This window comes from Cyclospora cayetanensis, unplaced genomic scaffold, assembly GCF_002999335.1.
Source record: "Cyclospora cayetanensis isolate NF1_C8 unplaced genomic scaffold, CcayRef3 CcayRef3_contig_15, whole genome shotgun sequence".
NCBI lineage: Eukaryota > Apicomplexa > Conoidasida > Eucoccidiorida > Eimeriidae > Cyclospora > Cyclospora cayetanensis.
Window position 1 is genome coordinate 102,256 of NW_020312092.1, and position 24,181 is coordinate 126,436.

The 24,181-nt window shown below is 52.4% G+C and overlaps 6 protein-coding genes across 6 annotated transcripts; 4 read left to right on the top strand and 2 right to left on the bottom strand.

Annotated features, from left to right (window-relative positions):
• Window positions 1-126: 126 nt before the first annotated feature.
• LOC34623589 lies at window positions 127-4,416 on the bottom strand. The gene is made up of 3 exons (XM_022736707.2): window positions 4,332-4,416; window positions 3,858-3,983; window positions 127-3,593 (listed from the first exon to the last, which is right to left on the bottom strand). Exons 1-3 carry the CDS (start codon window positions 4,414-4,416, stop codon window positions 127-129), a joined length of 3,678 nt encoding a protein of 1,225 aa, XP_022588362.2.
• Window positions 4,417-4,689: 273 nt separating this feature from the next.
• Window positions 4,690-5,650, top strand: LOC34623588 (DNA-directed RNA polymerase II subunit rpb11). The gene is made up of 4 exons (XM_022736706.1): window positions 4,690-4,763; window positions 4,927-5,016; window positions 5,217-5,310; window positions 5,423-5,650. Exons 1-4 carry the CDS (start codon window positions 4,690-4,692, stop codon window positions 5,648-5,650), a joined length of 486 nt encoding a protein of 161 aa, XP_022588361.1.
• A 3,519-nt stretch (window positions 5,651-9,169) lies between these two features.
• On the top strand, window positions 9,170-10,582 carry LOC34623587. The gene has a single exon (XM_022736705.2). It carries the CDS (start codon window positions 9,170-9,172, stop codon window positions 10,580-10,582), a length of 1,413 nt encoding a protein of 470 aa, XP_022588360.2.
• A 4,942-nt stretch (window positions 10,583-15,524) lies between these two features.
• LOC34622561 (probable protein phosphatase 2C 45) lies at window positions 15,525-17,743 on the top strand. The gene is made up of 7 exons (XM_026336821.1): window positions 15,525-15,824; window positions 15,943-16,057; window positions 16,237-16,362; window positions 16,567-16,635; window positions 16,771-16,952; window positions 17,150-17,261; window positions 17,526-17,743. Exons 1-7 carry the CDS (start codon window positions 15,525-15,527, stop codon window positions 17,741-17,743), a joined length of 1,122 nt encoding a protein of 373 aa, XP_026192606.1.
• Window positions 17,744-18,825: 1,082 nt separating this feature from the next.
• LOC34622560 lies at window positions 18,826-21,554 on the bottom strand. Its single transcript, XM_026336823.1, has 8 exons — window positions 21,381-21,554; window positions 21,111-21,230; window positions 20,894-21,079; window positions 20,351-20,493; window positions 19,962-20,120; window positions 19,613-19,861; window positions 19,167-19,488; window positions 18,826-19,011 (listed from the first exon to the last, which is right to left on the bottom strand). The coding sequence occupies exons 1-8, from the start codon at window positions 21,552-21,554 to the stop codon at window positions 18,826-18,828; spliced, it is 1,539 nt and encodes a 512-aa protein (XP_026192608.1).
• An 804-nt stretch (window positions 21,555-22,358) lies between these two features.
• LOC34622559 (60S ribosomal protein L15) lies at window positions 22,359-23,802 on the top strand. The gene is made up of 3 exons (XM_026336855.1): window positions 22,359-22,372; window positions 22,915-23,041; window positions 23,326-23,802. Exons 1-3 carry the CDS (start codon window positions 22,359-22,361, stop codon window positions 23,800-23,802), a joined length of 618 nt encoding a protein of 205 aa, XP_026192640.1.
• Window positions 23,803-24,181: the final 379 nt, after the last annotated feature.

Genomic DNA, 24,181 nt, shown 5'->3' on the forward strand with positions numbered 1-24,181 from the left:
ACGAGTCCCAAACGCTTTCCTTTCTGAGTAAACAAACTCCTTAGATGAAAAGCAGCGAATCAGCCGCAATGAACGCACAGCCACACTAGCAAAGCATGTTTGCAAAAAGGAATTCAAGAGGACACGTTATGACAAGGAAAAGACGTACAGTGCGAAAACGATGAACAAATAGCCAAAGAATGCGCGGACTGTAAAGGATACACAGCCTTCCCAAAAAGCCAAAGTGTGACAGAAGGAAGCGAAAACCCCGCAGAGCTTCCTGCGCCCAGGTGGACCTTTTGCGTGAACGTCAGCTCCAAAGTTATGGAGTGCACATAGCCTAGCCGGCGCCGGCACGTACTGATCACCCCACATGGGACCTATTTCTTGACTGGATGGCGGAGTATCGCTACCTGGTTCTTGATGCACAGCCCCGCACTCTCGCGTAGAGGCTTGTTCTTCACCCGCAATAGCCCTGAAGTTGTCAGAGAATTCCGTTTGAAGACTCTTTTCAGCTATCTCTGGGGACGCACGAACTGCTGCCGCCCCAGCCATCGAAGCGCGAAGGGCGCTACTGGCTAGCCGCGATACTTCGTCTGTAGGGTGCACTGCGGCGACCCCAGCATCATCCGAGGGAAGGCGATCTGTACCGACTGATCCAAAGCGGTCGCTTGCGGGGTCATGAAATACTTCTGCACGATTCGAAGGCTCCCCGTCGGAGGAGGAGCCAGCTGCACTTCCTAGAAAGCCCCTGCTGCGATCGCCTTGCAGGTAGGGAGCTGCAGTAGCAGAATTCCCCGCAGTAATGCCCATGATCTTGCGCGTGAAGTCGAGAACACGACTGTACTGCGGGCCAATATGCGTGTAGGAGCCTTGACAGGTGTCCACAATTGCACAAATCAACTCCTCAGGAGTCCACGTCCCCTTAATAGGACAGCGCGCTTTGTGCTCCCTGTTCTCCTCAAAGCGTCTTCCACTAGCCTCACGCTGCGTAGTCTCCAAGGTGTAGTTAGTAGATCCCAGAGTAGGCGTAGGGCCCGTGTCAGCTATTTTTACGGCCCCCAGCAGGCAGTACGCCTTAAGGCCTGTGGGGCGTCGAAGAAACTCGGAAGGAAGGGGGTAGCCCCCGTAAGACCAGCCGCGGCTGTCTGCAGAGACGCCACCAAAGCCCTTGCTCTGCAGCGCGTAGCAACAGGCGATGAGGCACAAGTCATCTAGCTCAAACATGTGCATGTTGCGACCAATGCCGGAGGCCGCCTGAAGGAAGATATCACGCGAAGGGATCCGGCAGAGAGTCATTGCCCATAAGACGTCGGCCAAAACAGTCCCCAGGGGAATCTCTGGCAACAGGTCTGCGACTGCATTGAGGACGCGGCCAAAGATCGCGGGGTTTTCCAGTGAGGAAACGCCCATGACGGCGCTCGCTCGGAGCCAGGCAGCTACTCCAACAGCCGAGCATTTGCCCAAGTGCGCCGAAGTTTGTTCCAAGAGCTGGACAGTCAGAGCCGGCCGCACAGGCCGCGATGCGAGGGCCAGAAGAAGCAAGAGCGCCAAATCGAAGTTACAGTTCCTGAGCCATTCAGAGAGACTCCCTGGGTTTGGCAACACGGCTGCGCACTCCGCGTCGCTGCAAATGGACGAAGAGCAGGCTTCGCAGGCAATGAGGGAAGTGCTCACGTCGAACGGCAGGGCCTCCCGCCGCCTGGCCCTCACCTCATCCCACAGCCAGCGCAGTAGCGAGGAATAGCAGAGATGCACACTTCTATGGGAATTCGACTTCGCCGCAGGCGCTGCACTCATACGCATGTGGTGGTGTCTGGAGAGGGTTTCGATGGCAGAGACTAAAAGAGCCGCCGAACTGCATGCCGCCAACGGGATCAGCGACGGAGTTCCGCCTTCCGCCGATTCACTGCACTCGCTTGACGGCTGCAAACTAACACGCACCCAACCAGATGGACAGCTGGACAACACGACGACCAGTGGATCGCTCCCTACACTTGCGCCAAGCCCTCCTCCTGTGGGGTCACCGGCCTCCCTCCTGGAGGAAGAGTTAGTCGCCGACAGCTGCGTAGTGCTCAAAACAGCGGAGCGCATCAAGGTATTCAGCAGCCTCACAACGACGCGGTCCTTTAAGCAAATAAGATCCTTTTCACCCGGTGCAATCTCGCGATCCGCAACGCAACACCATGGCAGAGAGGAACCCTGTGGAGCGGGAAGGCCTTGCGCGTACGAGGCAAGCGTGGCCAAGCATTCTACAACGCTCGATGCCGGTATCTGGTCTTGATCCATGTAGAGTTCCCTCAAAAATTCCACAAACCCCCTAACGCGCTCAGTCCTTGGGCCAGGCGCTGGAAGGGAGCCGGAAAATTCCACAGAGCTCCCCGTAAACCGTGGAAAATTTTGCTGCTTATTCTCCATATTTGCGTGGTCGTCCTGATCTGCTGCCCAATCAGCCGCTGGGGAGTGGAAGGCCTCCTGCGCGCCGGTGCAAGCTGCTGAGGGTGCTGCAAGCGCTGCATTGGGTTGCAAATGGTGCCGCTTGCTGGAAAGGAGGAGAAGCCGCTCGGCTGGGGTGTAAGTCGTGGGGAGCGCAAAGGTAGACGACGATGCCCCGTCTCTGCTGTCCTTCAACTGAGTAAGATACATCTCGCTTTGTCGGTGGAGGTTCATTGAGGAGGCAGATTCTGTGAGGCAGCTGGAGGCGAGGGGCGACCCCAGTGAGCGTTGCACGTGGGGCACACCTTTACGAATTTGGGTCAAGAAAGTGGAAGTGGGAGCTCGAAGGGCGGGCGACGGATAGTGTCTGCACATGTCTACAGATTCGCCAAGGCTGCTCAATTTCAGAGTCGATGACGAAAGTTCGCGCAGGCGACTAGAACCCTCCGACGATTCTGGCCTTGACTCTCGTACGGGCTCTGGTTGGGGAGCTGCATGAGCAGTGCGCTTGACGGTCAAAGGGGGCACGCAGGGAAGCAGCCGCGTATTTATATTTGAAGATGCTGAGAAAGGCCCGTTCCGGGTGCTCGTCGTCAGAAACCCTTGACTTTCGGCTAAGGAATTCAGTTTGGCCGTCTTGGTCAGCGAGTGCGTCGCCAGCCCGGCGCTCCCTGACCAGTGCGATACGCTATGCTTGCTGAGGAAGCCTGAGTCTGCATCACCTGGTGGCAGCGCATTCTGAGAATCGGAAAGAAGGCTTGCAACAGTTGAAACAGTTGGATTCAGTCCCCAAGCGCGGCTTGGGCCTGCATGGAGTGTTGCGCTGCACGATCCGCCGGTCTGCATAGGTTGGAGTGAGGGACTGTGTCCAGGATAGATGCCGGTCCCACCTGTCTTGCTGCCGTCCTGATGTGTGCTTAGAAGCTGCGGGAATAAAGTTGGAGGGTTCAGAGATGTATTCACAGACGAGCTCCACGAAGAATAACCGCCAGTGCTTGTTCCGTATGGTGCCGCTTGCTGGCTGTTCAGACCTGCGCCGGTGGACTTCCCATACAAAATCCCCGTATCCTTCGTAGCGTGTGTCTCACTCGTGCCGCTGCTGGCCAATTTAGTCGCTGTATGTCCGCTAACACTAAGCAAACCGGCGGAAGACGCAGACGATCCCACCGGATGGCGGCCTTCCGGGAGCCGAGACTTGTAGATGGGCTCCATGGTAGGAACGCTGCGCCCAGTTTCACCGCTATGCATGCATCGACCCTCCTCTACTCGCCGCTATCCAGCGCTTTGGTGCTTTTACGGTTGCGGCGCGCCACGCCGCCAACCCAGGGCATGAAGACACGCGTGGTGGTGAAAACCTCCCTCGTCTCAGCCCAACGGATGTCGAGCTAGGTGAAGAAAAAATCTGGCAGAGAATGTAGTCGGTCGATACCGACGGAGCTGGCTTTGGGATATTCGTCGCTGGTGGTGGTCGGTTTCGCGAGGGGGGTTGGGTAGACAGTCAGCAACACACGCTGCGGCTATCGGTCTGCCAACTACCCCCTGTACATAGTCAGTATGAGTAACATTCGCTGCAAAGTTGTCAAACAGTAAATATGCTTGGGCCGACAACCTGTGTGCCGCTCATTATGAAAGTATTCTCCCTGCCAAACGACCAGGAGAAGCCTCCGTGCATGCGTTCGGCCGCGCGACTTCACACAGATGCAGGCTTCTAGCCTTCCACAGCTCATCTCTACGAAGTTCCAAACTAAAGCAGCAGAGCATTTATAAATATAGCGAAGCTTGAGGCTGCACGGCTTCCGCAGCATCTTCATCGTTCAGCTGCAGAGATCTGACTTCCTCAACCACTGCGGGATTTCCTCTCTTTCTGTTTCTCGCCCTCGCGAATTGCGTGTTCCATGTGGCCAGTGTTGGTTAACCCCTTTGTGCTTTTAACTTTCTAGGGATTTCTCGAAAAAGTAGCTGCATTGCAACAACCGTAGCCTCTTGGCCTCCATCACGCATCCAAACACCAGCGGCGAGCGCTGTTCCAAGTGGCCTAGCAACTCAGTATGCGGCTACAAATAGCTGTGGCTTTTGGAATTGATGCAGTGGATAAACTAATTAGCCATTGATTCTGAAGTAGTTGTGATAGCCGCACCAGCAACGGAGGCCGGAAGGTTTGTTTATGATCTCGGGAGAGGGGATCATATGGACGATACGCATTCAGCAGTGGATGGCACGTCGAGTCGGCTGCATAACTGAAGCTTCGTACTGAGCCCTGTCTCCTGATTGAATATGGTGAAGCAATCAACATCGGTCAATAGGCCAGATGCAGCCGATGTATTGGAACTTCCTCCGGGAGTGCACAAGTAAGCAGTTAATCCGAATCCAGCATATTCTTGCAGCACTTTTCCATGATATGTTGGGCATTTGTTGCCATCAAGACGCCTTATTTTGAGTGTACACTGGCGGGATACTCCGTGAGTCTTTCATTAGGAACTCCTCGGTCATATATTTGCTTGCTGTGTGCAGAGTGGAATGGGTCCCTGATATGCGCTTTCCACTTTGTGGCACTTTCACGTTGTATCTGGAGGATTATACCGTAGGCTACCTACTAAGAAAGTACGCTCGTGCGAAGCTGTGACAGTGCTCCTCCACAATTCTCCGCCATCTTTGTCCTGGCGCTCCCTTCCTGCTGGACGGGGTATTGGCAGCATATTTGTGCAGCAATGGAGGTCAGGCACTGCCAGAAACGAGCTATACAGGAAGAAGGACGTTTTGTGCATATATGTGCTTATGCATACATGTGTGCGCTGGTACAGCGACCTTTTGCGGGATAAGCGCGTTAAGTTTGTTGGTCTTCGGCAGCCACACCCGCTCACTCCGTCCATTGAGCTCCGGATTCAAGCCATTGATGTGAGGTCTCTTACTCTATTCCAACTTGAATCCACATATATCAGATTGTAGTTTAAGGACCACAGTGCCTACTCAATCAAGTTCAAGGTTCTGTGGGGGTGTGCTGTGGCAGGCAAGCCCATTGCAGGTATTCATTGAAGCGGTTCGTCGCCAGCGGACGTGCCTTTCCCTCTTGGGGGCCTTATTCAAGGCCGCAGTAGATGCACACACCAGTACAGTAGGAGCGGTGGAGAGCAGACCAGACGCTCTCGGAACTGCCGGCTCTGGTTTTGATGATGGGGCAGGGCATACAGCGCCTGTCACTGGCCTTGAAGGCGAATCCAGCCTCAATTTTGTATAGGCTCTCGGGTATGTACCGCTGTGAAGGCACTGTACATGCCCTGTACCTGCTATTTCGAGAAAATACTTGAGATTTGGAAAATGCTTAACATGGACCTGCATATGCTAAACCTTCGGGAAGTAGAGCGTCTTAAATATGTGGATCTGCGGACTCTTGTTCTGTTTCTATCTGCTTGCAGAGGGCCACATGGTGAGATGAGAGCCTGGGACCGAAGCGAGGCATTACATGAAGGGTAGAATGCGGCTGCTACGTGCGAGCATCCAGGTGGTAGACACTTCACTGCTAAGCAGGCACAGGTGTTGGATGTGAGCGAACGAGCCCTTCGCGCGGCACAGTCGAAGAGAGTTAGGCTTTGGTTGGAGGTGGCGTACCATAATGTTGCTTGGCTCGCCCGCGTTTCCTAGAGCAAGCTTAGTCGAAAAGGCGTCTTGATTTTGGAAACTGGGGCCTCTGGGCGGAAGGGAGAGTTCTTTGGTAGGCGTTGCATTGATTCGTACTAGAGCTCGGCAGTGCTAACATATGCGGCATAGCCCGCATAGACGGGTTCGCGTAAGGGTTCAATATAGGTTTGTAGAACACGATATGGCATGCGCGCCAATTAGCGAGCCTTGTGTGGAGGTCGGGAGAGCTGCTTCCCTTTGGCTGCTTATCATGCGCGCTAGAAGGTTGAGTTGTACAAACATATTGAATGGCAGCACGGCTAGCTACGGTGGCCATACGTGACAGGCTCAGCGACAAACATTATGCAACATCCTGGGAATTTCCGCTAAGAATCAGTTTAAAATGGACAAATTGTTTAGCCCCTCGCACACTTCTGTTGTCCTCGACGCTGCAATCCATAAATTCAAAGCTGTAAGGATTTTATACCGTAGTGTTAGAAAACAACGAATTCTACTGGGCCACAGGTCCCCCCAAGAATGTACTTTTTCGTCCGTTAGCCACTTGTTCGGGACACGTGCGCTCATTAGAAATGCTGCTATGACGGCACTTCTGCTGAAAGCCTGGAATAGTTTTAAACTGCACGGGAGTTTTTCTGACGTGGCTCTTTACGCAGACCCGAGATGAACTACTGATGAAGCAGCTGCTGTCTGCGTTACGGCTTTTTGAGCCATGATTCCGTATTTCTCGGTGTACATCTAAAGTGATCGAGATCCCCTTGTTGAAAGCTGTCTCATTTCTGCTACAGCTTGCTGTTGGGCTATTTTCCGCGAAATCGATCAGTCAAAACTAGTAGGAAGTTTCAAACTGTACTAAGCAAGTGACTTCCTCTCTATAAACTGGTCCACAATTGAAACGTTTTGCCTCCCAGTGAACATGCCGCAAAAAGTACCCCTGCGTGCTGTTGTGGGACAAAGCGAGTACATCTTCAACCGGGTAATGAAATCTTCTAGTATTCCCCCATCCTTATAGCCGTCGTACTATTCTGGTCGGCATAACAGGATCAACACTAGTATAAGCAGACAGTCGGCTGACGAATCATGCCTTCATACGCATAGACTTGCGTGCGTTGTCCTTTACCCCCTTTCCTGCTTAAACAGGCGCATTTCGATTCGGAACCAGATAGTTCGGGGAGACTGCAGCTCGTCAGTGCGTAGGTAGTGCTTTCAAATCTGTTTGCAGGTAGACCTCTGCCGCCTTCAACCGGCGTTGTAGCACTGTCTACCTCCATTGCATGCTTTTATGAAGCCATTAGTTTAAAAGTTAGAGTGTTGAATTTTCAAATGACTTAATCGAAGCTGGAAGACTGTTGTAGAGAACCTGAGATTTGATAGCATCTATGGCCAGTGAATGAACGGGGAACAGTCGCATTAAACGATACATTGCTACCAACTGCGCTGCTTCATCTGTGGTGTCCATGGGTAGTCGCTCAACTCCAGCAAGGAGACAGACTGAATAGAAAACAATAAATGCTCTACAAAGGAAATCTTGCAGTTTCTTGTTCGCGCCCCTCATAGTTCCCTACATGGGGAAGCGGGAATGCTAGGGTGCGCATACATGGACCCTCTGGGCACTCCGAGTAATCACAGTTGGTTGTACATAGCATCTAGGCACATGCACGCAAAATTGCGTCCTCGTGCATCGAGCTCCCAGAGTTCCGGAATAAAAACGACAGTGAATATGCAAACCAACCAGACAGTTTTTTGTATTAGCTCTTAATCAAACATAAATAGTATAAAGGTTTAGAGTTTACCTCAGCCCGTTGCATTGCCCCCTTGGAAGAGGATGCCCTGAGTTCATAGAACTTGAAGGAAAACATCATACGAAGCCCACAAGCAGCGCTCATCCAGATGTACGACTGGGTTCTTTGGTTCCGGCGTCTATAGTTTTGGCAATAGGCTATCAACAGCTGCAGCAAAGCTGTCACATATCTCCCAAAAAAGTTGACACTCTTCCGTTCGCCCAACCTGCTATATCTACAGCCTGCGGATAGAGGGACAAAAGGGATACATGTAGTACATTTGCTCTACAGTCTACGTATTCGCTCGCAACTGCACAATGTAAGCCAGCACATTCGCAATCCACGTACTCCGTACATAGAGTGACCATAATCCCACTCCGCCAAAAGGCAACACACGAACAGCCAAACTGCACAGCCAATTGTAAGGAAACCTAATGATGTAAATTAGTCTACAGGGAGCTCTACATATCAAGAAAGAGCAACCTGCAACACACGTGAAGTGCTTAAGAGGCCAACAAACAACAGCAGCATCAGAGTAGCCAAGTTGGGACCAAGAAGAATCTCCTACAGTTCTTACACCTGTCCACAGTGCTAATTACTTGGAAAGAATGCCCTGAGTATGGACCCATAATGACCCCTGATTGCCCAGGAAAGCTTCACCCCGTATTTGGCTACCGAGGCCCTCCAAGACGCACAGGCGTTAGTTCTTTATCAAGTGGGGGGAAAATTCCAACCCTCTACAGCCTCCTTCCCGTGAGATAGGAACTAAAAGGCACCTTATTCCAAGTGAAGGGCTTCCAGCCTCTTTGCAGCCCGAAGACCTACACTTCAAGGCGCTATACGAGTGAAGTGCTCTTCTAACCACTTTCGGCACCCAGCACATTTGAAGTGCGAACAAGAGCTTCATACACGAAATCTTTGGCGGGATACCAGGTGGGAAGCCAACTCGATTACCGCGCGTACTTCGCGGTCAGTGCTTGCCTTTGGGGCTGCTTCCTGAACATTGGCTTGATACAAAAGCACTCCGCATGCACAATATCCAGCTGATACCATTGAATCTTACCCATAAGTAACAAGATATGTACAATGCGGTGAATGAGATGGAATTGCTATACTATTAGGTTTAAGGGCAACCGCTTTCCAAGAACTTCTGCACATTTCTCTTGGAGGTCTTTTTCCTGGTTTCCCTGCCATTTGCTAGAGCTGCGTGCAGCGAGTTTTGTGCGTTTTCTCTATAAACTGAATTTTGGGATCTTTCTGCAATTGGTTTCCTTTCAAAGGGAACAGCAGCCTGACGAGAGCCCCACCCGCCGCTCGTTTGAGTGCGAACGGGGGTGAGGATGGGTGACAACTTGGATGCGTTTCTGGAAGATATCCTTTCCTTGCCTCGATGGGTCAAGCGCTCTCTTGCGTTGCTACGTGAGCTTGACGCGAAGTGCGAAGAATACAGCGAAGATGCGCAGCGGCGGAGGAGCCGGTATCTGGCGATGGCCAGAGCAAAGCTGCAGTCATACAGTGGCCAGCAGGTGCCCGAGGCTCTCTATAATGACCCGGAACTTGAGGCGGAGGCGGGAGCCGCTGGCAACAGCAGTCGTGAGGCTCATGCTCTAATGAAAGAAAAGGTGGTGGTGCTGAATCAGCTCCTCCGGGTTCTTCGTGGGGAAACGGAGGGCTTCAAGGTATCTCTGGCCAAGTTGGCGAAAGAGGTTGGCGGAGAGGAGATGACTCGCGTCGCGAGGCGGAAGTCAGACGACACTTTGGGCCCCTGTGCGGATCGCCCGGAAGATTTGGCTCATCGCATAGGGCCCCTTGCGGCACCGGTCCATGGGACGCTTGTTACTCGACGAACCTCTCTTCGAGGTCGATTGGGGCTGTCTTCTGCGCCTACAAGTGGATCCGTTTGCTGCAAAGACGACTCTGGTCTTCTTGGACCTCCAGAAGTCCCTTCAGATGCAGTTTATGCCTTTTCCGCGGGCGGGGCCCCCCCTTCATCGGTCGCGGGCACCAGCCGCAGCCGCCCCATCAAGAAGAAGGCAGCACGGAGCAACAGCGCTGCAGCATCCGGCTTGGATGCAAACAGCGCCATCAAGCGGCCTCACCCCCCTTCGGCAGGGGGGCCGGCGGCGAAGAAGCACCAAGCAAGCGAAGCGTCTCCGTATGCTGGTGTGTCTGAGGACTGCAGGTCGCAGATGCCGTGTGCGGGGGAGGAGCGCATTGGGGATGGTGGTTTCGTGGGAATTTCTACGAGCTCCCCATGTGGTTCCAGCACAGTATCAACCCAGCAAGGGCTTCCTGGTGGCCGTGCGAAGCGCTTCAAGCAGCCTCCCAATACGACTCTCCCCGCCACGCAGCCTGCGGATTCTCTGATGGGGTCGCTGTCGACTCCCGAGGTGTATGGGGATCAGATGGCGGTAGGGCGATCTGTGAGGGGCAGTGGGAACCGCATGCACAAGAAAGGCAGAGACTCGCTTTCCGTCGTGCCGCTGGGTGCGCTGAATGATGCTGTACCGGGGCAGACGCTCAGCGCGGTGCAGTTTGAGCAGCCAGGATTAGAAGCGCTTGACCGTGACACCACCAGTAGCGTTGGACAGCCGCCGGGAGTACTAGTTAGTCTCCAGCAGGGTCTGCCGCACCAGCAGCACCAGTTGCTCATCGCGAAAACCAAGTCACCTGCAGAACGGGGACCTACCCATAAATCCACCCCACGCTCTCCAACAGGGCGCCCAGGTCTAGCGCGGACGGGCCTAGGTTGATTAGGGGCACACGCACTACCAAGCAATTCTTGAGTAGGAGTGAGAGCTTGAAAGCTGCAGTAGGAGACCAGACAGGAGAATCTCTTGAACCGTTCGGATACGTGGGTAGGAGGCACGGCAACTGCTCCCTCAACACGTTGCATCGTCCCTCGTAGAGAACGGACTGCACCAGGATGTCGTTTTGAGCGGCAATGCTTGGGGTGGTGTGCCACTAGAGAACGGCGTGTCTCTACGGGTTCCTCTTCTTGTAATCCAGGCATTTGCAGCAGCGCAGTTGGCCGTAGTTATGTACTCTCAGGAAGCGGCATGGTTGCAGCTTGGGTTAATCCGCCTTCGCGGCGCTCTCTTCTCTGGACGTTGGAGTTTTTGCAGCAAGGGCTCTCTAAAACTCTGACTGTTTTTACCCACGTTCCCCCACGCGATCTCACCCTACCCTGCAACAAACTGCACGCCTGCTCCCCTCAGTGGTCACAATGTAGAGGCTTCACCTACCTACCGTATTCGGGGGGTTTCCTCTCCCATACTTATAATGGTGAGCCGAATAACTTCGTAGCGAGCAAAAGTACATTCACACATTCTCCACTAGTAGTTATTTTTAGCTATGAATTAGGTCACAACTGTCTAGCTGGTTTGCCTATGGGTGTACCTGATGTCCTGCACAGTGCTTTTGGCTCGAGACAAGGAGACGCAACGTTTTCGCGTCTGTCCTATATACTATGTGCAACCAGTTGTGAACGGAATGCTTAGGGGTGCACCTACGTGCACCTTAGCTGGCCCGCTTCCCCCATGTGGGGACCTCTAAGGATTGCAATAGGGGAAGGCGAAAGCAAATTCACAGAACATTCAACAAACTTTAATCAGGTTTGTATTGAGTCTGGGGCTAAGTTTCTACCTGCTGATACTTTTTATGAAGCCTTACAGTTGGTAGCGCAGCATGGTTCGATGCAGCTGGCCCCCATTCATCCACTGGCTGTGGATGCAGTTAAATGGTAGGTTGCCTCGAAGCGAGTCGGTGAGCTCGCGCTCGATCAAGTCATTTGTTAGCTCAGCAATTTAAATATTCACGCAACAATTTGGAAATTTCTGTGATGGTAGAGGTAGACAGTGCTAGAACGGCTGCTGAGGGGGCACAGGCTGGCCTGCAAGCTGATGTGGTATATACGGGCTCTACAAAACATATCAACACTTTATCAAAACCCAGCAGCGTTGTCCAGTGTGGAGAGAACTCTTGTGTGGCGCTAAGGTGTAAGAAATGCTAGCATCATTTATGTAGGCTTTATTTTACTGTTGAAACCGACCTGCATTCTACAGTGTCCCTGAGAAAGAGTTTTCAGGACGTTGGTGGTCCTAAAGAGACTCCCTTGTATCCGCAATAATTGCTCAAATCCAGAGCAGCCAAAGAGTGAATCATACCACGTTCTGGATGGTCCGCTGTGGTTCAACACAAAGCAGGCAGTTCGTATCATGCACACTTCGACTCTCCGTATTGCCCTGCGCAAAGCACTAACCATGTTTTTTCAGGTCACATTGTCATTCACACTACAGTGGAAAAGCTCTTGAGCCCTTTGGATTGCCTGAGGTGCTCCTCTCGGCCGAGGTTCGTGTAATGTTACGCTCAGATTCTCAGCAGCTCATGCCGCGCAAAGCTGTTGAACCTGGCCTTTGCGGAGGCTTTCAGTTCGTGAGGAAATTTGGCCAGATCTCAGTATAAGCTTTATTGCGGGACTGTCGAAGGTCAAAGAACAGGATAGCACATACTTTGTCGTCGGTAGACAGCAAATAAGCCTATCCCATCCCTGGCTCCAGCAATGTCACAGCTTTGGAAGTCGCCCAACTATGGTTAACGAATATCTTGGTTCTTCACGGATTCCACCCGAACAGCACTACGAATAGAAATTCAAAGCTCCATACAGCGTTCTCGATCGCCGTTGTGAGCCATCAACTCACTAAGCACAATGTAACTACTGCGACCTACCCCAAGCAAATGAACAGAGAAAGCGCATTAACGGGAGTTCTCTGCAGTGTGTGCCAGTGCATGCTCACGAAGGTTTACTTGCTTAGCATACTTTCTTCCTTGTTCTTAGTGAGCTTACAATGCAATAACAGAAGCGTCTATCCGGGGATTCCTCCATCCCTAGTTTACATTGAGGATCCCTTTTCCCCTATACCTGAGGGTTTGGAATCAGCAACAACGACTAGAGTATGAAGGATTGGGACAGCAGCTGACTAGTGCTCGTGATTGTATGCACAAAGCTCAAGAGCGACAAGAAGTAAGTAGTGATGAAAAAGGCCAGTTGTATACTCTCAAGCTAGAGATTTAGTCCTAGTGGATCAGCTGGTGTACCTGGTGCACCATTAACTTGCCCAAAGTATGCGGCAAGGTGGATGGGACCATTCGCGGTTCGCTCACTTTTCAATGTGCTTTTCTATTCTATCGACTTCACTAAAAGTTGTCGGTGCGAAAGAAATACCAACATTTTTTTTCCTAGAGAAGTTTCAAAACTTTGCGACCTATTCGCGGACTTTGCTGCGCAGGCAAGTGACTGATACAGAGACAAGGGATTTATAGAGAGCCGTGGAGGTGCTGAGTTCGAGGGCTGCTGCGCGCCAAGAAGGTACCATGCAGGAGTTCCTAGTAAAGTAAGATAGGAAACGACAGCCTTACTGGTTGACCGAGGAGCAGCTAGGGGCTTCATTGCCTGTGAAACGCTTTGCGGCTCGGTTCTGTTCGCAACGTTATTCGCTATGAACGGCATTTCTCACGCTCCTTCATAACCTTCGTTCCCAAGCACATCCATCGCCCCAAAGATCTACCTTTAACTATGCGTGTTGCTTTAGTTTTTGCCGGTTATTTCTGTCAAGTGATCTCAAGACTCCGATTCCTGCGCAGGAGTCGCAGTCCTCTCTGTCTTACATTCTTCCTAATTTCTCTGACAAAGCCTACACATCGACTATGTTGCGTGCGTTAGCTATGCTGGCATGCGGACATTACTCCGTGAGGAGCTCAGGCGCTACTAAACAAGCGTGCATTTTGATTTTCTTGCGCTTCTTGTTTGTCCTCTGCTTGCACGTGGCAAAAGGCTCACAATTTAACCCTCCGACTAGAGCGAGCGATAGCGTCGCCGTGGTCGTACTGTTGGCCCCTCGTTCGTTGCTTGCTAGTGTTTGTATCTCTGTTTTCGCCAACTTTTGGCCGGCTGTACACAATCGCTTTTGTCAATTGGAATGTTTTCGGGCTTTTGCCTGCCTGGAGAGCGTAAAAAAGCGTGATAGTGCAGAAACTTCTGCTGTGCTGCACGCAGTTGGTGGAGACAGACAAATGCTGAATACACGGCCATGTTTTCTGAAGTGGGGGGTAAGGCGTAGCGGGTTAAGCTACACTGGAGGACTTTCTATACACGAGTTGTACTTAGCTGGGAATGAGGAAAAGTATAGCTGAGCTGCTGTGTCTGTTCGTACGTCATATTTATTGTATAGTACTCTCAGTTCAATACAAGAAGAAGCAACGGTAGGAGTGCATGTCCTAGACAATTAGCTGTGAATGCCTGAGGTGCTCAAAGGGTGCAGATAGGCATACCTTAGCTGTCCCTCCCCCAAAATGTGGAAAACTCTGAGAGGCACGAGCAGAGGAACGAGGTAGCTATGTCGGAATGCCTGAATTGCTCTCTATCAAGTTTGTATTGACTTTGGAGTTAAGTGTCCCCCTACGGGGAACTTAGATGGACCGCGTCAACATCCAACTGCTTGCACGGCCAATGAATAAGCATAAAGCAGTTGCATCGGACTATGCAGTGCTACCGACTGAAGAGGTCAAGCGTGCCTCCACCCTTTAATCACTCCAAGCATTCTAAGCTAGTTGCACTCAGCCTCCAGCGAATACACACAGAGCGTTGCCTCTTCTTGTATTGAAAGCAGCACTCTTCAATCGTTTAGATATACAAGCAGACAGACCAACTAATCAAATCTTTACTAATGCTTAGTTAAATATAGGTACTGCAGAGGAAAGTGTGTATGTCACGCTCAATGCGGTACACCCTTTGTGACCCTCCGTCCGGGCATCAGTAAAGGGACACGAGACCGGGCATTGGCGCAGTGGAGGCTGAGCTCAGAGTTCTTCCTAGAGGGACCGCTCAACATCTTCCTCTCAGCCCACAAAGCTTCTGATTAGGAAGGTGACGATTATACGGGTACAACATGCTTCTTTCACGCAACAGTTCAAGCATTCGCGTGCAGTAACTCGGTATACAAATTTACGCCACAAATCCTTGAAATGTGGAGCTAAAATGCTCTCCAAAAAGAATATAATAAAAGAAGGCCGAGCTAGGTGGTCGCTTTATTCAAAGCTTCTTTTTTGGGAAATTGTTCGGTGATAATTTTCTGTGGGTAGCCCAGCCTACAGCAGTGCCGATTCTCCCGGCACGAGAGGAGGTACCTGTGCAATCATCATAGCCCCAAGGCGCTCTCTCTTTGATGACCGCCCCTTATTAAACTTCAGCCCATTTTTGCTTGAACCAAGGAGACAAAGCGTTTAATTCTTTTTCATGTAGCTCAATCCTTCGTAGGCCTGTGCGCCCACTGAGGCATGAGTCGGCTGCGGCGCGAATTGCTCTATCCAGCTGCGAAGCCCTGCACTAAACCAGGCATTCCCACAGTAGTTGACATCTTTACTAGTAATTCAAGGGGCTGCGTGTCACTTCGCTCTCTGCTGTATCGCCCTGTGAGTGTTTTTCAAGCATCCAGCGCCGGTGGCAACTAGACGGGGAAGTAGGCAGTGAAAAGCGCAGAGCACTGGAATAGCCTCGCCTGTGTAGATCTACACACTAAACCAAGGCCTATGTGTTGACAGCGCCGCCTTCTTCTTTAACTGTAGGATTCCCTGGCAGCTGGCGCCATGACGCCTACGTCGGTCACTCGGAGTTGTATTATGACTCTTCTCATGACAATGCTTATTTTTCAACCATACCCCACAGGCGGTCTTCGCATGAGCAGCAAGCTCACCAGCAAGCTGCACAGGGGAGATTTGGGCCCTGATTTGGATAATGGCGAGGCGGCAGAGTTGGACATCGAGAACAGCAGGCAGGAAGCCCAAGAGCTCCAAGAAGAGGAGGCTACCAATCCAGACGGCACGGAATCTGGACCTGATCCAAACGAAGATGTAGCGATTCATTTTGAAGTCAAAACAGTGGGGTACATGCAGGCCGTTTCCGCAACAATGAAGGGAAGAAGGCCGACAGACGAGGACGTGCGCAACCACACACAAGCAATAGCTCGCGCCTCAAGCCAGCCCACGAGGTGCATCCACCAGAACCCACTCATCGAAAACTATGCTAGTGATATTACGATGATTTTGCGTTGCTCAGAGGCTGACGACTCTGGAGCAACTCAATGATAATGCATTTTTTTTAGGTCTCTTCGACGGACACGGAGGAGCGGAAACTGCAGAATACCTCAAACACAATGCTCATCAAATGATTGGTAAGACTTACATGTAGCTTTCCATTCCTGAATTACCCACACATAGACGCAAACTGCGACGAGGCAGGTATTCACGACCTCCACTGGATCCTACTGAGCCGGGCAATTCGTTGCCGTGACACCTGCGATAACCCGACACGCGCGTATGCTGTGCTTGGTGCTTCTCCATGGGCTCCCAGCTAAAGCCGTAGATGCAAGACACAAACAACCACTTGAATTTGATGAGGAAGTAATTGCGGATGCCTGCACCGAGATGGACAAGAAATTAATTGCCGACAGGGTATGCAATAACTCTGGGTCCACAGGTGAGCTCTCCATGCAGCACATTTACTTTTACTAGTAAGTTCACTAGGGAACCTGGAAATGCAGACTTAAGATGCTTGGGTGCAGCCGCTAGCTGCTGATTCTCCAAATGTGAGTGACAGATAGCCGACTCCTGTCTGAGCTGAGCAGCACAAATGAAAGTGTTATTTGTGTGAGCACGTGCGCATGTGGCACTGCACTCACAGCCGCAATGTTGGTCGTGGAGCGAGATATTCTGGCAGCAGACAGCTTCAAGGTTCACTCGATTTTTGTTGGTAGGCAGGCTTTCTTCGAATGATCCTTCCCAGTAACCGTGCTTCTTTCGCTCTATGGCAGAAAAGCGTGGATTGCGCATACGGGAAAAAACTGCCCCTTTTAGGGGCCTTTTCTGCTGGAATGCTCACTCTCAGGCGACTCCCGCATAATAGTATTGAAGTTCGATGGGGCCCCAATTAGTTTGACCCAAGACCACAAACCTGAACTTCCCGAAGAGGCAGCCCGTATTGAGGCAGCTGGAGGAGGCGTTTATCAGGTCGGCGGTGTGTGGCGTGTAGGAGGGGTGCTTGCACTATCTCGCGCATTTGGAGATGCTGTAAGTCCAAATAAATCCACAAGCAAGGCAACGTTGCATGGTTCGTCACGGTTGTCTCTAAATATGGAGCTTTGTATGCCTGTGCGGAGGTGTGTAGACCTCGCCTAGATGTGGGGGCCAGTAACTGGGCCGATATTGTCGCTGCAGTTTCCCACCTCAAGCAGGGGCTTACATAGTGTTTGATGTTGTGCCGCTAGATGTTTAAGGACTACACAGCGCGGCCTGCCGCAGAGCAGCAGGTTGTGGCAGTTCCCGGCCAGCGTACGGAAAGTATCCCAATTACATCGCTCATCCTTTTGGCTTGCGACGGTGAGCAGGAGACTCGTAGGGAAACGGGCTTTTTCCTGTGAGAACCCGTGATCATGTTCACCGCACAATGTCTCGCCTTGGGGTGTCCGAACAGAGACATGGACCGCTTGCGTAGTTGCTTCTTGCTGTTTCTACGGCTCTGCATTTAATAGAAACCAAAAATGACGGATGCTGAAAGGATCTGCTTGTTTGAATGTATGGGTACAAGTGTATATGTACATGGGTACTCACGTACACACGTACACCATCTTTGCGTACAAACAGGCCTTTTCGAGACAGTAGACAAAGATTTGGAAGAAGTACTCAAGTCTGCGTTGGCAGAATCAAACGGTGGTCTTGTGGGAGCACTCCGAAGTCTCATGCTTACAGCATATGATCGCGGATCAGGTGACAACATATCGGTCATCGCTGCCACCATGCATTCCGAACTGCCACCACCATCCCACAGACAGTTCGTCGTCGGGCGTAACGATGCACTGTAGGCTACCTCTAATTGCAGGCACGGCCTCGCTGTCCACTGACCAGAGCTATTCTGCCTGAGAACGGCGGCGTACTGTGCAAGGAAATTTTCTTTTGTGTTGGCCAAATAAAAGGAGCGATAGGGCAACAGCATACCAGAAAGGGCGTCGAGGCTGTCATTTCTTAGACATGCATGCGCGGGTTCACTGCAGCATGCACTGCCAACTGAGCACCCGTCGTTACCTGCACTCTGGAACAAAAGCTACACTTATGACTCGAGCCTCAACGAGCCGCCGGCGTTACAAACCAGCAAGCAGCCGGTCGTGAGAGCCTGAGGGGTGTAGCTCTGTCGAAATTATTTGCATTCCTAAAAGCTGCTTTTGGCCTGTATTTAGCGTGCTGTTGTCAGGCACTTCCAATTATAACGCATCAACATCCTTTTGTAAAACTACCATACCTAATTGGTTCAGTATGATGAGACAAGGCACGTCCCATGAGGACAGCCCCACGCACAGAAGGTTCAAACAATTACGGAAGCCCAAGCGAAGGTTTCGCAGGCAGTACTACTTGGCCTATGGATGATAGGTGCGAGAACTGGATTCCAGTTGCCAGAAGTGCCTCAGGCCACTGTAGGGTAACACGCCAGGTAAACAGAGTTGGGGGAAATTCTCTTTAATTGCCCCGAAGTCTGCGATGATTCCAAGTAGAGCGGCCCAGGGACGCCGAGAAAACCTTGGGCAAATGTACTCCGAACCCCCAAAGATACGAGAATCTAAAAAAGGCCTGCTGTTTCCCGTGCACAAGGTGCATCTCCCTAGCATCCCCCCCAAGGCGGATGAGCAGCCTACGTGCTGCAATGGGCACATCTTTTCTCGCAATGTATTTCGCAAACGCGGCTGCCCACTAGTTTATCCGGTGGGCTCCTCTCAAACGTGTATTTTCAGCTCACAGCCGAGCGCACCGGCAGACCAGCTCGTGCTTTCACGCTGCCACTAAGCAGTCAAGAGTCAAGGTCGTCCTGTAGTTTATACCTGAATGGTTTTGAAGGACTACCTGGGAGACGTGCGAACCAGGATATTTTGCCGATAGGGCAAAACTGTTCCCGCTACAGCTGGCCCATGCTCGCCTTTACAGCCAGTCGCTGCTTGACACGACGCTGGTTCAGTTCAAAATGATCGTACGGTATTGCATATACCAAGAGGAACTCTTGAAGTGACTTCATTACTGAAACGCGGGTTCGACCTGCCTCCTGGTCCCTGCCGCCTTCACTCGGCACGGCACTAAAGCGCATCTGCGCCATCAAACATATCACAGGACCCACCTTTTAGCAGCTTTGGGAAAAGGCTGGTCATAAAATAAGGGATAAGGGAATCCACATAAACAGCACATGCTGTAGGTACAGAGATGAATCCACGGGGGGTTGCTTGGTGTCGGGTTGGAACGTACTGTTTGGTTGGTGGGAGCCGCAAATGCAACTTCAGCGCCCTCCGCAAGAACTTCTTGCTCCAATTCTGCAAATGCAGGGACGAATCCTGAGTGACACCCACACGACGCTAGCTCTACCGCTACATCTCCTTCGTGTAGTCGGTATGGCACTCTACACGAAAGGCGCGTAGCTGGCAATTTCGCCGGCTGAAAGGGTGGCGCGTCAGAAGATAGTCGCTCTTTAGTGCTGGCCGCTGCTCGCAAGACCCGTCTTGGCTTACCCAGGCCCAAGCCACGCTTCTGCTTCTTAGTCACCTGCTCTGCCTCTGCATCGCGGTAGATGCTGCATCGTAACAACAACCACAAGTGCACGGCCTGCCTCTGGTTCTAAGGCAAACACCAAAGGGTCATCCCTGCAACGGCGAAATTACAAGAAAATGCGATATCGGACAGGAGGAATAGCTTACAGTGCAGTGCCGACCACATGGGTAAAACGATACCAGGGCCTCTCCTCCTCGTCCATCTCTGGTGTTTCAAGGGACCACTTTACGTCTTCCGCGAGCGCTTCCGCCGCTTCGGCAGCCACTTCCAAGGGCAGGTTCCTAAGTCTGCAGCCGATCAACAGGCCGGTCATCGTCTCCCCCCGCGTCTCGCTTGTGTCTGCCTTTCCTTTTGTGGCCTTGCTGGCGCCGTCGCAGCTAGTAGTTGACTCAGATCTTAGCAGTTTGCCTGCACATTTGCATGGTCACAATTCAAAGGCTCCAAGACCACCTTCACGAGAAGTTGACTAGGGTTTCAGACTCCTCAGGGGCCTACCCAGGCCCAAGAGCGCAGGATGCCTCAGGAAGACCTTGAGATACTGCGTTTACAGAGTCTCCTTGCGCACACGGTTGCCAAAACTTACTCACCCAATTTCGCCGCAGCTTCCTCGGACGCATGCGCCCTGCAAACAATGCATCATCCACACACCCGTGCCTACGAAGGATGAAAGGGGGGCTCTTCTAGCAACACGAGTCCAGTTCTAACGCCTGCCATCCATTTTCACGCCAAGTAGTGCTGCATAAAAACTCGCTGCTCCTGCAGCCACAAAGCTCCTCCTACGACGCAGCTTATCTCAAGGCCAAGTCCACTGACGTCTTCAAGACGGTTCACACATGCCCGGCAGGGAAAAGGGGGGCTGCCACCAGAAGGGCATGTATACTCACCGTGCGAGAGACAGAATCTTGCTGACGATTGGCTCCGTAGCCTTCGGGTATTGTCTACAAGAAAGAAGGGTCATCAACCCCACTGGTGCCTCCGACCGGCCCTCCGGGCCCACTCCTGCTCGCGCTATGCTGCCGATATTTCCCTATAACACATAAAATGGTGATGCACCACATGTGCGATAAATCTAGGCGCTGGACTCATATGTGTTGATATATAAGCACTCGATGTGAACGCGGCACCTGATACAGTGCCAGTTCCATTTATTGCGGAAAGTGCGAATGGCCAACACCACGTTGCAGTGTTCAGAAACATGCAGAGCAGGAGAAGCCGTCTTGTAAGACATGTGGCAACACACAGGTATTACCAGACAAACTGTAGTTTGCTGCCCCTGGGTGCGCATGCAGACGGGCATTGCGGGAGAGCCGGATGCACTACATATTTACATACATACACGCATGCAGCGTTATCGTTATACAAGGCGTGTGGACTTCAAGATTCCCATGAAGTAAACTGCCTAAAAGAGGGCGTTCCTCGAGGCTGACCTGCCCAGCAATGACTTTCGCTAGCTCTCGCAGTTGCTGCGGTTGCAAGCCGAGCTGCGTATAGATCCTGGAGTGTCGCATCAGCAGCAACAACGGTTCTGCATCTTCATCTTGCGGGTCAAAGAGTTCGAAGGTGGCTTCCACTTCCTTCTCTGTCTCCCCGCCTTCGCTCTCGCTCCCGTCTTCCTGAGATTCCAGCGGAGCAAAAAGCGCATACTGCAGCATGCAACTTGGCCAGGAATAACAGCGCACCTGAATCAACTGGATACACTTCGGAAAAGTCTTGCTTAACCCCGACAGAATGGAAGGCTACTAGGCTATAGAAAGACTGTGCACTCTGCCAGAAGGGTCTGTACAGTGGCATGGCCTCCCGCACTTCATCTGAGCCTGCGCCTCCGATAAACTGCAGCTCGTCATCTCCGCAGTCGCTATCGCTGCTGCTGTTGCTCTGCTGTGCTGCCTCTTCACCGCCCTTGTTGTTGCAAACGTCTCTGTCGTCCTCTAGGGTTTTCCTCGGCCTCCGTCCTGCCGCTCTGCCTCCCCGTTCGGAGGTAGGTGCATGCGTTGCTGACGCCTTAAGCTCTCCCTTCTCCGACTTGCGGGAAGACCCTTTCACTCGGCTGCCAGCTGACTGTGCTGTTTCCCTCCCCCGACCCTCCATTGAGATCAGGAGCGTCACTTGAAAATGCACTGTAGGGCAGTCAGCGAGAAGTCGAATGATGCTGGGAATGCGAGTAGAACTTGCTTCGCTTTCCCTCCGAACCTAACTCTGCTCCGCTATGGCGGGAGGGGGATTGCTGCCTACAGAAGACACAGGTTCTACGCGGAAAAGCACTTGGAGGAAAAGCTGCGTTGAAGAGCTCCTGGCCCGTTGTTATGTGCGCACACACGTCGGTGCGGCGGGACCGTGATCATCCAACTATCGATTTTGCTTTCGTGGTGGAGCGTGTTTTGCCTTGTACGGTCCTCTCTCATTCATGCGCATCCTTCTTCTGCATGCATACTGCGTGTGACAGATGGCGTCAGCCAGTCTCCACTGCACCTCCAGACAGAACGAACCCGCGGATTCTACGAATCTGCAGAAGGCTCAATCGGCTGAACGCTTGCAACCGCGTGCGTAACGGCCTTTTCGTGAAAGAAGCCGCTTCTCAGCGACCACGCTGCACAGCCTTTTAAAAGCGAGGCCTGCAGTGAAAGGCGACTGCAAGTGTGCCTTGGGATCGAATTTGGACAGTACACTAAATATACACAAATACTTTGGTCGTACGGAGGAGCAGCAGTCGTAAGAGTGGGGCTGGGCTGGAGCAGCCCCGAACCCCAGAGGCGCCACGCAGCTGCCGGGAGTGGCGGCCAAATGCCTTGGGGAAGGCTGGAAAGTTGTGAAGCCTTGCGGTGCCAGCTGTAGGTACACGTCCTCCCACTTTGCTGGCTTGTTTCTGCTTCCTGTCGCTTTCGTGTTCCGAAGATGGGAGCTTACAAGTGAGAGCAGCGCAATGCGCAACGCCCCTGCCGGTGAACCCCTGCGCGGGGTTCCTCTCTGAGGTTGCTTGTGGGGTGTCCTCTGCCGCTGCGTTTCTTGTCAAATTTCGGGACCGATGTAGTAGCCTTCGATATTTCTGGCGCTGACGGTTCACTGGCGCACAACTGGGCAAGTGGCAGCAGCAGAGTTGCGCGCAGACCGCCTCGCACCCCACGCATGTAATGCGAGGTGGCAATGCAGCTGCCTCGCACCGCGTTTTCGTGCAAGATTTTCAGCGTTAGAGATGTGTCATGTATAGCCGCGCTTATGAAGAGAAGCGCACAGAAAATGTGCCTGGGAGGGGGCGCGGCAGCCCCTGTGTCCATCTATTTCGAAACGGGTGCTCGTTTTTGGCCTACAGGGAGATGCTTGGGGTCCTTACGCCCCCAGCGCCCTGATCTTGTATAATTTTTGAACGTATTCATGTTCACGAGGTCGTCGTTCATGTGTACATACGCCGGCATGACCATCGAATCACGGATTCATGTTCGCTTGTGCGCAGGTACCTCGAGGAGCTGTGGAAGCGCAAGCAGTCCGATGTACTGCGTTTCCTCCTCCGTGTTCGGACTTGGGAGTATCGTCAACTGCCGGCTGTCCACCGATGCAGCCGTTCTACTCGTCCCGACAAGGTTAGTGGGAGCTCGCGGCATTTGGCCGTCCATTCCTCTGTGTGGCGACTTTTCATTCATGCTTCCTATTGGCAGGGCTTTGCCATTCAACAAAAAACGGGCTTCCTGCCTGCCGTGCCTCTGCATGTTCCAGCCTTAGTCGCTTTCTTCCGGGCTCTTGTTGGCTTTGTAGCGTGGGTAGGTTTTGCGTTTCAGCAGTCTCGTAAGCGGTCCTTACTTCCCGTGGCTTCGCTATGCATCGGCCACAATATTTCGAGTGCGTTTGCGCTTTTTTCTGTGGGCAGGCCCGCCGACTGGGCTACAAGAAGAAGCAAGGCTTTGTCATCTACCGTGTTCGCGTGCGCCGCGGAGATCGCAAGAAGCGCGTTGCCAAGGGTATCGTTTACGGCAAACCCTGCCACCACGGTGTGCGCAAGCAGAAGAGCTCCAGCAATCTTCGCCAGCTTGCAGAGGCGCGTGTCGGACGCAGCGTCTGTGGCAACCTGCGGGTGCTCAACAGCTACTGGGTAGGACAAGACTCGGTGTACAAGTACTATGAAGTTATACTGATCGACCCGATGCACGCGGCAATCCGCAACGACCCGAGGTACAAGTGGATCTGCGCCCCTGTCATGAAGCACAGAGAACTTCGCGGCCTCACCTCAGCAGGCCGGAAGAGCCGCGGGCTCAACCGCAGAGGAGCGGGCAACAGAAAGCTCATGCCGAGCAGGAGGGCCAACTGGCGTCGCAGACAAATGCTGCAGCTCAGGCGTTACAGATAATTCTAGAGTCGCGTTTTGGTGCAGCCCTGGTAGCCTTGCTGGTGGTATGCCAATGGCTGAACGAACTTTTCTTGCAGACATGAATGGATGTTCGCAGAGGAAAGGCTTTCCGTGGGTTGGCTGCGTAACGCGCCTCCTATAGATATGCGAATTAGCGGTAGGGGGAAGTAGAATGAGGAAGTAGTGCCATGCACTTTGAAGTGTTTAGGAATGCCTAGCTTTCACCCTTGACCCTGCGTAGTACGAGCGGCTTCTGCGGGGGCCTCCTGTGTGTATTCACGGGCGCCTGATGACGCAATGGAGAACTCGTGGAAGGAGCCAGCCGGTCGTGCACATTCCACTGGAAAGACAGCGCCCATCTCGTTGGCAGCTGCTTAGG

What these genes read in the sequence shown, in the direction of transcription:
- LOC34623589 (XM_022736707.2), bottom strand. Translation starts at nt 4,416, where the DNA reads ATGCGTGATGGAGGCCAAGAGGCTACGGTTGTTGCAATGCAGCTACTT. An exon ending in AAAGTTAAAAGCACAAAGGG is followed by an intron (nt 3,984 to 4,331) that starts GTTAACCAACAC and finishes ACAACTTTGCAG; the next exon opens with CGAATGTTACTCATACTGAC. An exon ending in CCAGCGACGAATATCCCAAA is followed by an intron (nt 3,594 to 3,857) that starts GCCAGCTCCGTC and finishes GGCTCCCGGAAG; the next exon opens with GCCGCCATCCGGTGGGATCG.
- LOC34623588 (XM_022736706.1), top strand. Translation starts at nt 4,690, where the DNA reads ATGGTGAAGCAATCAACATCGGTCAATAGGCCAGATGCAGCCGATGTA. An exon ending in CTTCCTCCGGGAGTGCACAA is followed by an intron (nt 4,764 to 4,926) that starts GTAAGCAGTTAA and finishes TGCTGTGTGCAG; the next exon opens with AGTGGAATGGGTCCCTGATA. An exon ending in GTAGGCTACCTACTAAGAAA is followed by an intron (nt 5,017 to 5,216) that starts GTACGCTCGTGC and finishes GCGCTGGTACAG; the next exon opens with CGACCTTTTGCGGGATAAGC.
- LOC34623587 (XM_022736705.2), top strand. Translation starts at nt 9,170, where the DNA reads ATGGGTGACAACTTGGATGCGTTTCTGGAAGATATCCTTTCCTTGCCT.
- LOC34622561 (XM_026336821.1), top strand. Translation starts at nt 15,525, where the DNA reads ATGCTTATTTTTCAACCATACCCCACAGGCGGTCTTCGCATGAGCAGC. An exon ending in CAATGCTCATCAAATGATTG is followed by an intron (nt 16,058 to 16,236) that starts GTAAGACTTACA and finishes ATGGGCTCCCAG; the next exon opens with CTAAAGCCGTAGATGCAAGA. An exon ending in CATCCTTTTGGCTTGCGACG is followed by an intron (nt 17,262 to 17,525) that starts GTGAGCAGGAGA and finishes GCGTACAAACAG; the next exon opens with GCCTTTTCGAGACAGTAGAC.
- LOC34622560 (XM_026336823.1), bottom strand. Translation starts at nt 21,554, where the DNA reads ATGGAGGGTCGGGGGAGGGAAACAGCACAGTCAGCTGGCAGCCGAGTG. An exon ending in TCCTGCGCTCTTGGGCCTGG is followed by an intron (nt 19,862 to 19,961) that starts GTAGGCCCCTGA and finishes CAAACTGCTAAG; the next exon opens with ATCTGAGTCAACTACTAGCT. An exon ending in CGGCTCCCACCAACCAAACA is followed by an intron (nt 19,012 to 19,166) that starts GTACGTTCCAAC and finishes TTGATGGCGCAG; the next exon opens with ATGCGCTTTAGTGCCGTGCC.
- LOC34622559 (XM_026336855.1), top strand. An exon ending in GTTCTACTCGTCCCGACAAG is followed by an intron (nt 23,042 to 23,325) that starts GTTAGTGGGAGC and finishes TTCTGTGGGCAG; the next exon opens with GCCCGCCGACTGGGCTACAA.